This window comes from Podarcis melisellensis (assembly GCF_964234715.1).
Source record: "Podarcis melisellensis genome assembly, chromosome: 12".
NCBI lineage: Eukaryota > Metazoa > Chordata > Lepidosauria > Squamata > Lacertidae > Podarcis > Podarcis melisellensis.
In genome coordinates this window covers 32,879,438-32,893,990 of record NC_138544.1, presented here as the reverse complement: position 1 = coordinate 32,893,990, position 14,553 = coordinate 32,879,438, and the positions used below count along the sequence as shown (strand labels likewise).

Below are 14,553 nucleotides of genomic sequence, written 5' to 3'. Positions count from 1 at the left end.
CCTCATCCTTCTGCCCCTCCTCCCACTCGCTCTCCGTCTCCTCTGTCATCTCCTCCTCTCTCCCAGAAACCCTGACAGTACCAATTTGAATTCATTTAATAAGTAGTATGGGCAACATGGCTTTAGCCTGACAGCATGATTTAGCCCATGGGTAGGCAAACTAAGGCCTGGGGGCCAGATCCGGCCCAATCACCTTCTAAATCCGGCCAGCAGATGGTCTGGGAATCAGCGGGTTTTTACATGAGTAGAATGTGTGCTTTTACTTAAAATGCATCTCTGGGTTATTTGTGGCGCATAGGAATTCATTTCCCCCAAAAAATATAGTCCAGCCCCCCACAAGGTCTGAGGGACAGTGGACTGGCCCCCTGCTGAAAAAGTTTGCTAAACAGGAACAAGGTGGCCCCCAACAAAAGCTCAGGATTCTGTACCATGGATTCGCTGTCTGGCCTTGGGCATTTTTGTGGGGTGTGAAACACAGAGCAGTCAAATACAACATTCCTAGAGTGGATATAAAAAGGGGGTGTCTGGACCAGCCAGTTGGAACCCACAATTTTATATTTCTAGTCTGTTTCCCATCTGGGAAGCAGAAACAGCAGCAACCTAGAAGGATGATGTTGCTGTTTGTTTGTGTGTGTGTGTGTGTACACCTGTTGTCAGGATCCAAAAGAAACCCACATATTGAAAAAGAACTTTGCAATGAATTATTCCCGAATTTGCTGAATCAAGTGGCACACACTTGTATACTTCGAACCCCACTCATTCCTGCCCACTCTCCTTTAAGCTAGCTATTACAGCTGTTATCTGGAGACATTGCCCCAGGAAGGTGGTGTTCCTAAGCTGCCTTATCTGAAAGTTTCCCTTTATGTAACCTAGTTACATAAGGTGATGTAACAAGAACTTTTTTTAAAAAAAATGAGTTCCTTTAAAGTTTGCAGAGCAAACAAGTGCACGGCAAAGGGCAAAGTATTTCTAATCAAAAGGTAGACAGGCACTATATAAAGCAGAGAGAGGCTGTGAACAGCTATAGAATAAGCCAGAGAAACTAATTTCAAGTTATGATTGTGCAATGTATACATAGATTGATGAACTGTTTGCACAGGGCTTTTGAAAAACTGGCAAGGACTTACATGGACCTTAAAGGGAGAAAGATTTTATAGTTTAAAGTTTTTTTAGTAGTACATGAGAAGCATTCTTCTTTGTTTCTGTTGAGACCCAGTCCAAACTTGGCAAAACAAGTTCCATTTAAAAAAATAAATTGCTGAATTTTCTCCACCTAGAAAGCCACAGGTGTCACTGTTGAAAAGGTCACAAAACAAGCCTGGGAAGACTTTTCTGTCAGGCCTTAACGTTTATACTACTGCTTAACCAATACAGTACTCTAATTCTTGATATTCATTGTTTTCTGGCTCTCTTTTTCCTTTCAGCATTCTGAGAGGAGTGCTTACTTTCTAAAACAATGGGTGCTAGAGCTCAAGACTTTCTCCTCCCCATTCTAAACACCCACCTCTAAAAATAATAGCTCAATGTAGCTAAGCAGCAGACATTTTCCTCTACTTCAGATGGGGCCCCTGACATTCAAAACCAGCTCCAGGGCTGTCATGACATTCTGGTTATCTGCTCCCACAAGGGATTATGCCCCCAATATAATTGTGTGGGATGAGTAGGAACTGTCTCTAGCTTTGCATCGGCAAGGGTAGTTGTGGGATTTACGGCTCTTAAATGAGTCTGTACACCAAGACAAATTGGACTCTGAACAAAACGTTGCAGCATATCACAACCCCAAAAGAGGAATTCTCCAAACCCACAATAGGAATTCTCTAGTTCAGAACGAGGGAGCCAGGATTGACTTTTTCTTTTTGCACATCATGAGACTTTTCCGTGGTATGTTATTGTGCTACGAAGCTGGAGTTTACATGTTGCCTGTGAACAAAATGATCTTTATACCGTAGATAGTAAGCAGGTGAGGATGATGGCACATGGCAAACTGAAAGTGTATTGGCTTTAGCCTTGCCTTCAAGACTTCCCTGTGTGGGGACAGGGTCCTTGTATGCTGTGAGTTTAAAAAACATTTCCCTAATCCTCATTCCCTCCCTCCTGCAATTACTGTAAATTATTAGGGGGCTGAGTAAGTGGGTTGTGTCTTCCCCATTTATTTCCATACCAACATTCCATTATATACAGAAGCCTCAAAAAAAATTTCAAGGTCTTTTGGGGTGCTTTTTCTCTTACACCTGCATATCTGAGGAACTGCCCAACCATGTAGATAGAAACCACTACCTTAATTTTGCTTCCAGACTGCTAAGCGCTCAGCTACTAGAGTTCACTGTTTGAGAGGAGTGACAATGTTACTGTTTACAAGCTATAGAATAGCAGTAATAACTGAGCAACAACTAGAAATAAACTGTTGGACCAAAAATGGAAGCAATAATGTCCGACCCCCCCAATAACAAGGACATGTAATTTAGAAATCAACCATGTAACAGGCAATTCATTGCTTGCATGATTTAAGAGGAGGGTGGAGAAGAAAAGAGTCAAGCAGTATTTTTTTAAAAAAAACACCACAATTTTATTAAAAATCTTATAATACATCTCGAGTACACCTGAACTCGAAGGCACACTGTGGAAGAAATAATTCAGTCTTCAAAAATTTGGGGTTTTTTTACACTGCATTTTTCACTTTGTACTGAGCATAAAACAGCACCAAAAGCTTATTTTGCTCAAAGTCAATGGCATACTTAGGCTTGCCTTTACTGCAGCCATATAATTCAGCAAAAGGAATTCTAGTATCCATTTAGCGTGATAATATGGTCTGTGACAGAAAGATGGCACCTTTGGTTCTTTTCAGAAACACTGCATAGACTGACAGTATAGGTTATTAAAACAGTAAAAACAACTCGTCTTTAGCAGATTGTATGCACTGTATGAAAGGCACAAATTCTATCACAGTTATCCAAACATTATGGGTGAACATATGCGGATTATATATGAATGACATTCATCTTGTTATGTAATGCTGCCACTGTGATAACACCATAACACTAACTTAATGCACAGCATTAAGACCTCACCCCTTAGTTCTTCATCTCAAGTATGCAATAGCAATTAGCATGTCACCCACACACTTGTTTCCTCATAATCAAGCATATACAAATAGGCACTGCAGCAGAACAAAAATCTTCAGCATTTCCCAAAACTGAACCACAATGACAACAGGAAGGAACAAAAACATCCAATACTCCAGCAATGTTAGCTGTTAAGCCTTTTGTTGGTACAGGGTACCAACTGCACATAATAGCCTCACATGGCTGGGATTACCAATTCAACTGAACCCAATGTCCACAGCAAAAATGGACATCAGCAAATGTGGGAGCTTCATTGCTGTCCACAACTGAGCAGACACTAAATCTCCACAGATAGCGATCATTTTAAACATAAAGTAGTTTTAACTCTTTAGAACATTATTGCTTTTTTTAAAAAAGAAGACTGACCTGGGTTGTCAGTAGCTGGGCCCTGATCAAATTCTCTGCCTTTTAGCAGCACAATTTGGAATGGAATATTCTCCCGATGACCTCTTCACAAAAAGAGACACTCTGCCACCCTCATTCTTTGCAGTTACACAAAGAAATCATATTTCTCACAGCTGTTCCTTATGCATTTTCGATACAGGCACAGTATCTTCCACAACCTGTTTTATCATCACATCCCTGCAAATGTCTCAAGAGTAATCTTAACATTTACAGCATTGAAAGTCACTTTTTTTTTTCAAATTGAGCTGTGGCAGGTGGCCCTCAAATTAACATACATGATTCAAATTTACACCCTGAAAACATAGTTGGGTGTGCACACACATACATAGTAACAGTACCATTTAGAGAACCCATCTCCCCTCTCACAAACAGCTTCATATCCTGCTCAATGACTTGCAATTTAAGTATCTTTAAAATACCCTATTTGTACTGCTGCTCCTTCACTGTACTGAGCTGTGAGCCATACACCAAGATACAGCTAATAAACTTTTATCTTCACAATATCTAACCGTCACTTCCTTGACATCACTTTAAGATTCTTCTCCAAGAAGAGCAAAATCTCAGCATTAGAAAAGCAATGAAAATGCTATACATAAATACAGCTATTTTACATTTAAAAATTCAAGTAATGTTCACCATTTGGAGCAAGTTTAGAAATATGAAACTTTCAGCATTGCACTCTTGATCAAGCCAAACAACTGCAGTCAAGGTAGCCTGTTGTCGGTGCTCTTTCAACTAGACTTTGTCGGCTGAGCATGTCAAATATACTTAAAGTCATAATTTTATAATAGGATGAAATACCTACTGACTGGATTAGGGGAAAATTGATGTGTACTGGAGTTCAACAACAACATAATGTTTTTTGAATATTATCAAGTCCCACCTCAGAAGTCTGAAAACATTAGTACTTGGGAGTGTTAATTTAAATTTCAAAAAGCTGAAAAGAAATGATGTGCACATCTTTCTATGCATTTTGATTCTCCTAACATATCCATTATCATTAGACATGCTGTAGTACAAATACAGCACATGCAGTCTATGCTGTAATCATGTGTTCCATATAATTTCTTCTCTTGCTAAATCCTGGTATAGAAGAGAAATGACTTCTAGTTATTTGTTTCATTAGTCCTATCTGAAACATTGGTTTGATCCACTTTCAGTGTTCTGGAGAAATGCAGATTTCATGCAGTTGCAGTCTGCCTTGACATATTCTTTGGTTCTTTACTTGGAACACACCAATCATCTGCTTCTATAGTGGTTTGATAATGCTTCGAAACAGACTTGTTGAAAACAGGAAGTTTCTCTACAGAGTCTGTGGAAAGGGCCTGGAAAGCAAGACCAAATATAGTTAGATTACACCATTACTATCAATGTAGTAAACTGATTTTTTTTAACTGAGCCTAGTTATGAGCAAACATACAGCCTGGAACAAGTTTGATTCAAAGTTTGAGACTTGATTGTTCTGCCAATCTTTTGAGACTGAAATTTATGATGGACCACACTTATAACAATCTTAAAGATAGAACACTAACTGATAATACAGGAATGACAAGTAGTGAGAGATACTAAACTCAGTATTTGTGGGAAAAGCAAAGTCAGATTATTTTTAATGTGAAGGTGGCCAATCTAATTTATTAAGAACTCTCATTTTGGCACATACTTTCAATTATTTTTTAATTTATCACATTGTAATACTTCTATATTTCTATAAAATAGCCAAGATGGCTTGTAATCCAAATAATAAAATAAGTTACAATGACCTACTTAGACAAAGGCAACAGCAGTCTTTTGAAGAGCATATTCTGCAAAGACTCGCTGATGACTAATGTACAATTGATACAAAGTACTGTCTTTAAAGTAATAAACCTCAAGTTACTAATAAATTAAAAACAAACTTGATTCAAATAAGCTGGTGATAGGCACAGTTGCAGCACTACAAAATTACTGGGATTGGGGACGGGCAGAACATACCTTTAAGTAGATGAGAGCATCTGTTCCATAACCAGAGATGGAACACAGATTGAGGTTCCCATGGAAGTATTTAGCATACAGGCGAGAAATGGGTAAGCCATAACCAAAACCAGCCTAGAAAGAAATGAGGCATTTTGTTAATTGGAATGATGGGGTCCTTCTTTCCTAGGCTAAGTACTGTACAAGTGTCACACTGTGCAGATCCTATTGGTATGGAGTCCCAACAAAAAATGATGTGCTCTACAATGATTCTTCACAGGAGAAATATGAGGAAAGCAAGTTCTCTCCTGTATAATGCAGTCGTAGTTTGCATTATAAACAAAGGCAATCTAAAATAATGCAACACTACTGACCTAGTTTTGGAGGCTCCTCAGTGGGTGCTTATCTACATAATTAGTAATGCTGAACAGAAAGGGGAAGAGGTGGAAATACATGCCAAGTATTGGGTCACTATCAGGCCTGGGAGGGGTAAACCTGAGTATAAATTGTACACACCAAACTACAGGAGGGGGCTAAGACAATACTGCTCTCCTCCCAATACAGAAACCCTGATGTGCACCCCCATCCAGAGTCTGGATTTGTGCAACCAGAACAAGGCTGTTTCTATGAATTGGAAGTGATCAGCATGGCTGAGTCACTACAGATATCAGGCGTGCTTACGTGTACACCTGGAAGCATTGTTTTTGTCAATGAACTCAGAATCCAAGTCCTTGACAAGAACAAGGGCCGCTACAAAGACTCAGCTCTCATCTTACAGCTTAATTCTTATAGCTTCATCTCTTACCAGAGGAGTAGAATTCTTTTCCATCACAGGTTTTGGTGCTGTAGAATATGTGTAGCTGAAGAGGCTTTCTATTTTTCTCACTGGAACACCACCCCCTCTATCAGATATCTAGTTGAGAACACACACAAAAGGTATTAAATGCATGTTTCTAATCCTTGTTAAAGTATCACTAATGCCCGCACAAAGCCACTAAATCATTTCTGCTTTAAGGATCATCCTGTATCAAATTTGCTTATCTTTCCCTTAAAAATCAATACTGTCCAAAGCAGTATTTGGCTAGCGACAGCTTGTTGTAATTTTGCTGCAATTCACTACCCATCTATTCCACACCAAATCTTTTTAAATCTATGAGACTCTAGATGCTTCCAGACGGTCACTATTTTGGGGTGGGATTCAGTCACATACTGGCAATACAGAAAGTGCTAGGGAAATGCATGGGAACAGTGAGATAATGCTGGTGATACAACATCATTAAACCTCCTCAAAAACAAATCAGGAAAAATGCTCAATAAACAGGTTGTCTGGAAGTGCCCCATTTGCAAGTTTATATTACATGTTGCACCTATTGTATTGGGAAAAAAGCCTTGTAAGATACCTTAATTGACAGGTCTTCCTTTCCAAGTACAACGGTCACCTCAACTGGATCAAGGGAAGGTTTGTTTTCCTGGTGTTCAACTGTTGCTCTCATTGCATTCTAGGAGAAACGAAGAATCAGGAGGACTTAATTCAATCTGAGTTGCTCTAATTTTTGCCATTTTTAATTCCAGTCAATATACTAAAGTATCATTAGATTTCTATTCCACTTCTTCCTTCCAAAGGAGTCCAAGGCATCAAGCAAAATAGTAAAAACAGTGCTGAACAAATGCTGCTGCTAACACACACATAAATATGGAGGCAAAAAAAAAATCAATGTTTCATAATTGCAAACACAAACCTTGAAAAGTTCAAACAGCATGTGAAAGAGGTGGGATGGTACATATACTATGTGGATAGGCTGTCCAGCTGCCTTTCCTGCAGGAAGATGCACAAACAATAATCAGCACACAGCTGCTATTCAATTTCAAACAATTGTTATTGTGTGTCCACAATAAATTTTTTTAATTAAGATCTGTGCATTTAACACTGCATCCTGAAATTTGTTATCCTTTGTTATTCTATAGTACTGTAGTTATGAATGTTCTTGTTTTGCAGAAGTTTGCATTGTATTGAAGAAGTACAAACTTCCTGCAATCCATCCTTCATGAGCAAAAACATCCTTGAACTATTATAATGGTGGATTTGCAGCTAAGCTAATTTCTTCTTTTGATTTCTTTTAAGGAAATGCGGATGCCAACCCTATCAGAATTACATGTCCATGTGCTCATTCAGGTCTGGCATATTGCATCATATGAATGAATGCAACCGTGCAAATTTAGCACTTTCTCAAGGGGGGGGGGGGGAAATGGTAAGCCTCCAATTCTAGACAAATGGGTCAGCAGTAAGAGCAAAAAGCTTCTAAAGAGGAGAAACCAAAGAGCTACCCTGATACGGTGGAAAAGAGGAAAATGCGCTCACCATTCACTTGAGTAAGCTTTAAGTCTGGAGAAGCGAAATAGTATTGGTCACAAAGCATCTGGGCACTCTGGAAAGCATCTGGAATTCATTTTAATAAGAAAAAATGAAGCACGATTTAACACAAACTCTTATGCATCATTAGGCATATCCTAGATACTAGACTACTCCAGGCTGTGCTCTCTAGCATTGAAATAAGGCTTCTGTATACAGAAAGCTGAATTATAACTGTCAGCATTAAGGCACAGAATGCCACTGAAATATCAGTTAAATATTACCCAAGACTTCTAGCTGCACATGTCTGTCACGTGGAAATCAACAGATCTTGCATGCAGCAGGCTGAATAGGGCTGTACCCAACAGAAATGCAATGCCACCTGACTGCATGAGAAAATTCTGATGACCCGTTAAAAACAGGCATTCCACCCTTCATTCACTCACTACTGAGTGTAAAAGTGTGCAACTTGCCAGGATCCCTGTCTCATGACGGTCAGAATATGCAGGTAGGTATACACATGAACATATGGAGTTGTCTTATACCATAGTGCAATTGACTCTTCCTAAGCACAGTTGACTCTTGACTGGCAGATGCTCTCCAGGGTTTTAGGAAGAATCTTTTCCCAGCCCCACCTGAAAAGGCACATGGGGCCTTCTGCACGCAAGGGAAATGCTGCAGTCCTTCCTCAAAATATTCTGTACTTAGATGTGAAGCCAGGATACTCACAAAAGACTGGCAATTCTTTCACTTTCTTAAACTTGTTAATGCACCTAAGCAAAGGACATATTCTCTACATGTAGCTGAATCCACCAGGGGATGCTGACAATTCCATATACGTACCATGCACCAAATCCACAACGTCACAGCAAGGGTCAATGCATCCAATGTGCTTTGGATTACCCACATTGTTATTGTTATCAAAAATAAGCGCTGTTGAAATAAAAGACAAAATGGTCATTTTTTTCCAGGTTGCTCAAAGTAATTCATTACAGCTATCTAAAGAATGATTTTTAGCAATAATAAAAAGGGCAAATTGCCACCTTTTGGAAATTCCCCCTGACCTTCAATTCCACCTTTTAAATCCCTGTAATGTCTGGGGCAATCCGGACGTATGGCAGCCCTGTCTTATCTCTCCTTCCCCCAAGAGCTCATGTTGACATAGAAGGGACTATCCAACTTTATATTTATAACTGCTTTGTAAGGGATGATGGGCCAAGGGTCAGTGATTTGCTGAAGGCCATCTAGTGAGCTTCATTGCTGAACTAGGTTTTATCTGCTATTCTATCTACTACAGTGAAGTGCTTTGGCATTTACATTTTTCTAATCTGGAGGCATCTGTATCACAATGCATTTCCCCTTGTCTGTAGTACTGTACCAGGTTTTAGTACTGGAGTTGTTGTGCACACACATTTCATTGCTTTTTGGCTATACTGTTTATTACCTAACTACTTTCTGCTTTTGACCCTTGTTCTCCCTCTCCTAATAATTTACATCATCTACACTTGTCATTTTTCTTTTTACAACCAGCAAAGATAAATGATTAATAAAATCCACAGTTCATCAAATATTTCTAAGAATGTTTGACAAAACATTAAAATCAACTTGTCAAAGGGATGGAAAAACAACTTACTGTGCTGGTTTATTAACATTCGAATAGATATCCGGTTCATGTAAAAGCGATCCAAGAAGTACTGGATGTTTTGATTGATGAATGGATCCATCTTGGAAGAATCTCTGTATTCTAGAACCCCTTGTGCCATTGTGGGCACTACATCATGGTGCCGATTTCGGACTTTGACAATGGCATCTATGAAACTGGGAAGGGGGGGGATAACTTTAGACTTGGCCTATCTGACGAAGGCAGCAAAGCAAAACTGAAATAAGTTATTTTTTTCACCATTCATTCTGTCAAGACAATTGAAGCATCTTAATGCTATCTTTACAGTTTATAATTTATTGCTGAATTGTTTTATTTCAATGTGTCATTTTTTGCAATATCAGGTGTCAGTTAGCTATGCTGTTAAAAGCTTCTGATCATTATCATATGATCAGTAGTCTCTGTATTCTGAATTGAATAATGTTCATGCTTAGTTAGTTGAGCGACCCATCAAGTCAGCTGTTACTGTGAAGCAAGTAAAGCTACTAACAACACAACTCATAAGAACTTACTTTGATAGAACTTTGTGGTCATCTGATTTTTTGTCACGGAACTCCACTAGCTCCATTAGACTTTCAACATACCTGTTAATACGCAAAGTAAACCATGAATTATTCATACAGGCCAGGGAAAGTTGACTGGACAGATCAGATTGCTTTAGCAATTCAGTAACTCGGTGACCTCAAGTAGAAGGCAAACTATGAGCAAACAGACTACTAGTACTTCAGTTAAGTTTAGGAGTAGAAAAAATATTTTAAATTCATATGTGCCTGCCTCAATGTTTGTATGCATGCCTCTTAAGCTATCTCCAGCTCACTATTATATGTTTTTTAAAATGTGTGTGGTATCAGTTGGTATGCAGCATTGCACATACCAAGGACGCAAACAATGCCACCAAATCTGTGCACAAACACAGCAGCTGTTAAAACGCAGTTCCTTTATCTTGACTGTGCAGAATGTCATCATTATGATAACACTCCATGGGCAGAAGACAATTATGTGAGGCTTCACAGCATCTTGGTTCACATTTAACAAGCAGCCGCTGAAGCTATAAAATGACTACAGAGGATGTCATAGTTGTGCGTCCAGCACTTGCTTTTCTATTCTATGGCCTTGATATAATGATCTGCATTTTACTAGCGACTTGTGAGGCTTCAAATACAGTGCTGCCTCTAGTAATGAACTTAATTCGTTCTGGAGGTCTGTTGTTAACCTGTAACTGTTCTTAACTAGAGGCGTGCTTTCGCTAATGGGGCCTCTTGCTGCCGCTGGCACACGATTTCCGTTCTCATTCTGGGGCAAAGTTCTCAACTCGAGGTAACTCTTCCAGGTTAGCGGAGTTTGTAACCTAAAGCGTTTGTAACCCGAGGCGTTTGTAACTCAAGGTAACACTGTAAAGGTTCTTGTTACTGTTGCAAAGTAAATATGAAGCTTTCTGAAATTTAAAATACAAAAGCAGGATTAAGTTGAACGTAGTAAAATGTGTTACGTAAGTTTGGCTACTTACCAACTTTTTACCAACTGTACTGAAGGAGTGCTTAACAGTCGGCTAGGGAGGAAGTCGATTTCTTTTAGGATATTTGCTAGCCTCACAGGAAGTTCATGCCGAAGAAAAGAAAAAGATGTTTTCTCGCATGCATTAGTTGACCCTGAAAAACAAAAGCCAGCTCGTTTAAGTTGTTTTCCATATAAGCACCATAAGGAATAGCTTCAAGATATCATATGTCAACTTTATGTTATAGAATCAAGTAGCTCAGCTAACAGTGCAAGATCCTGTAGCGACTGCTAGTTATTAGAACTAAAGGATGTTTTGCACAATGGCAGCAGTAAATACAAAGTAATTTCTGAAAATCATCAGGTGTCTTCTGCTTGTCACACATTTCCCCAATACCAATGTGCTCTTAGGGAACAGAGCTATGATATGACTTACCACAGATAAAATCAGCTATAAACTATTATTGATTTAAGCCATATTATATGTAGTTACAATTTCTTGGCAAGGATTAAGAAAAAGGTCTAAGCTGCAATCCTATGTGCACTTTCTTGACAGTAAATTGCACTGAACTTGGTAGGACTTAGTTCTCAGTAAACATGCACAGGACCATACTTATGAAAAGTGGACTAGGCCATATCCCAGCTGTGTTCCACCAAGTGTTCAGAAGAATGAACACTTTCTGTCTCGAGATATTAACAAACCCACCCCCACAAATGCATATAAATTTCACAATGCTTTACTCTAAGTTCAACAAGTACAGTACTACTTAACATTAAGAGTATGTAATTTTAAAATGCCTTTGGCTTTTCTACAAGTAAAAATTGTGGGCCCTCATAGAAAATAGAGACGAACAAAAGCCAATCATTGCTAACCAGCCACAACAGAGATTTGGTGAAACCACAAGCGTGTATAGAAAGCTTTGGCAAAATTACTACTGCTTTAAATAATTCCTTTTAGCTGCAAGTAGCAGACCACACCTAACACACTGGCATGTGTATTTACATATCTAGCAGCTGGGTGATTAATTTTTTTTCTGCTTATAAGTTGTAAAGTTTTAAACTGAATCTACTAAATGAAAAACAGGTCCTTCCATTGCTTTTTCTATCACACAACAGACTGACACTGATGGCTGAAGAATGACTGAATACAGTGTCAGCAATAATAAACTAACAAAGGCTATCCTTGTCTACTATGGGTGGCCAGGCTAAAAGTAATAAACTGAGCAATGCTGAAAATTACTTATCCAATTAATCAAAACTAGAGGACAAAATCCTATTTTCATACTTTGTGACTTGAAGTTATTACCATTTTTTCTAGAATTTGTAATAGAACATGTGAAGCAACTTGAGCCAATGAGAATAGAGTAAACAACTATGAAGATTCCTAGAAAGCACCCTTGAAAAGCTGCCATTTTTTAAAAAAAGTAAAACTGCTTCTTTATAGATCTTAAAAGCTAACATTAAAAAGTATAGAACCAATTTCAGTGACTAAGAAAAAGATATTTTAGAAACACAGGCATGTAGACAAATGTTTACTTAGGTGAACTATTTCCAAATGCTTCACATTTGATTGCATAATAGATCTAATAAGTACCATATGAAGGGAAAGAACATACAATTTTTTTTAACTTGAGAATTGAGAATTCCTGTAAACTATAGTAATTTCCTGCAAAACTCTCCCTGCACATTTGCTTTCTAATAGAACCAAAATTGTTGCATAACATTGTTGCATACCAAAACCATATAGAAAAAAGATGAAAAAATTGATATGCTCAACAGGTGACAGTTCAATGGAGCTCTGTGCAGTCCTAAGACATGCTAACAACAAATGAAAACTTCAGCTAGAGTACAAGGGCAAAAGATGAATAAACCAAAGGGAGGTTTGAGGATCCTTAAAGATTTGTAGTGCAAGTTTACTAAGAAGCAAGGTTAATAGTCAGGGCTGGCCCACCATAATCCAGAGGGACAACAGATCTCAATGTAGATCTTTATTCCCCCCTTGCACCTGATACAGATCTTCACTCACCCCTTCCTCCCTGGTGAGGTGAGAGGTCACCATTTTGTGGTTTGGCTCAGGTACTAAAATGTCTTGGGCTCACCCTGTCAACAGTGCTCACTCCCAGAGAAGTGTACATAAGGTTGCAGCCTACGAGATCGTGGCATGAACTCCTTTGGACTAGATCCCATAGCATCAAATGTGTGGATTGCATCAGATGAATTCACTTGATGAACCAGACTCCAGTCCACAGAAGCCGATGTAACAAAGAACTTGATTAAGCACTTTAAGGTAGCCGAGACTTGTTTGCTTTTGGTTTTGCTGTGATAGATGCACATAGCTACCCCACTGCAATTTGCTTGAATGCAAGCCAATAAGAAAAGATGGAGATAACATTCCACACCCACCCCATCCCTCTTGGGAATATTATCCAGACACACCCACCCCAAAGCAAAATCGTTTTCCTTTCCCTCAGCTTACACTGCTTTGGAAACCCAACCCATGCATACAAGGACAGAGGACCAGGGGTACCCCACTTAACAGAATGAGCCCCCTAATGCAACAGGACTGACTTCCCACAACTTGAAGTGAGTGCAGTCATAGACTTTGCTATCTGTAGCAGCTTTTGCCAACCTGGCGCCCCTCCAGATGTTGTCTGGGGCTGGCAGTCCAACAGCATCTGGGGGGTACCAGGCTGATCTATGGGGGAGGGGGGTCCATAAGACCATTAAGCCTTATGGCTTCTCCACACTAAACTGCACCTCTTATACACACACACACCCAGTCATCTCAAGCAGGACCCTACTAGGCGGTGTCCCAAAAGGCCATCTCCCATCACCAGCGACCACCTCAACACCCCCCCCCGCCACCCTTTTGCTCAGGCATTGCCCCACAGCGGCCACCCCGTGCCGCCCCCACTCTCCCTCTCTCACACACGCGTCGATCGCACCGCAACTGCCCTCACCGAAATCCAGGAACTGCTTGATGGACAGCGGCGACGGAGAGTAGCGGGCAAAATGCTCCACCTCTCGGGGCGCCCGCTCCCCGCCCGCCAAGGGGGCCGCGCTGCGAATCGCGATGCGAGCGGCCTTCATGGCTCCGCGGCGCCAGCACCAGCGAAACGATGACCGTGAGCAACGGCTGGAGTGTATGTGTTTCTGCGAGGTTCCTCCGCTCGAACCCTTTCGCCTCGCGCCCTGCACGTGCGGCCCCTTATTTACCACTTCGAACCCTCCCTCCGGGGGGCGTGTCCGGAGCGCGAGCGCCAAGCCACGCCCCCTCTCCGGAGGCTAACTGCCCCGAGCTGGCTCTTCCCACAGCCACCTCCCCCCCTTCCAGGTATCTCGCGTGCGTGTGTGGCGACCTTTAGCCCTTCGTCGCTTAGAAGCCTCGGCTGCTGTGGGAGGCAAGGGAGAGGGGCGTGGCGGAGGAGGCGGCACACGGAAAGTGGGTGTGTCTTTCTCTCTTTCGACCCACTTGCCCTTGTTTACGCAGTTGGGGGATGGAAGGACACGGTGTCATCCTCCCTCGTCCAAGTCCCGAGCCTTAGTTCTCTCCCCCCCGCCCCCTCCTGCCG

The 14,553-nt window shown here is 40.5% G+C and overlaps 1 protein-coding gene across 1 annotated transcript; it reads right to left on the bottom strand.

Annotated features, from left to right (window-relative positions):
• Positions 1 to 2,541: 2,541 nt before the first annotated feature.
• Positions 2,542 to 14,253, bottom strand: PDK4 (pyruvate dehydrogenase kinase 4). Its single transcript, XM_081882870.1, has 11 exons — positions 13,942 to 14,253; positions 10,995 to 11,136; positions 10,000 to 10,071; positions 9,461 to 9,645; positions 8,671 to 8,760; positions 7,837 to 7,914; positions 7,217 to 7,293; positions 6,878 to 6,976; positions 6,283 to 6,390; positions 5,499 to 5,612; positions 2,542 to 4,852 (listed from the first exon to the last, which is right to left on the bottom strand). Exons 1-11 carry the CDS (start codon positions 14,069 to 14,071, stop codon positions 4,709 to 4,711), a joined length of 1,239 nt encoding a protein of 412 aa, XP_081738996.1. The 5' UTR covers positions 14,072 to 14,253; the 3' UTR covers positions 2,542 to 4,708.
• Positions 14,254 to 14,553: the final 300 nt, after the last annotated feature.

Bases quoted from the DNA above. Each gene is read 5' to 3' on its own strand.
- PDK4 (XM_081882870.1), bottom strand. From the start codon at position 14,071: ATGAAGGCCGCTCGCATCGCGATTCGCAGCGCGGCCCCCTTGGCGGGC. The intron at 11,137-13,941 runs GTGAGGGCAGTT...TTTGTTTTTCAG, and splicing joins CAAGCAGTTCCTGGATTTCG to GGTCAACTAATGCATGCGAG. The intron at 4,853-5,498 runs GTATGTTCTGCC...CTTGCTTTCCAG, and splicing joins ATGCTCTCATCTACTTAAAG to GCCCTTTCCACAGACTCTGT.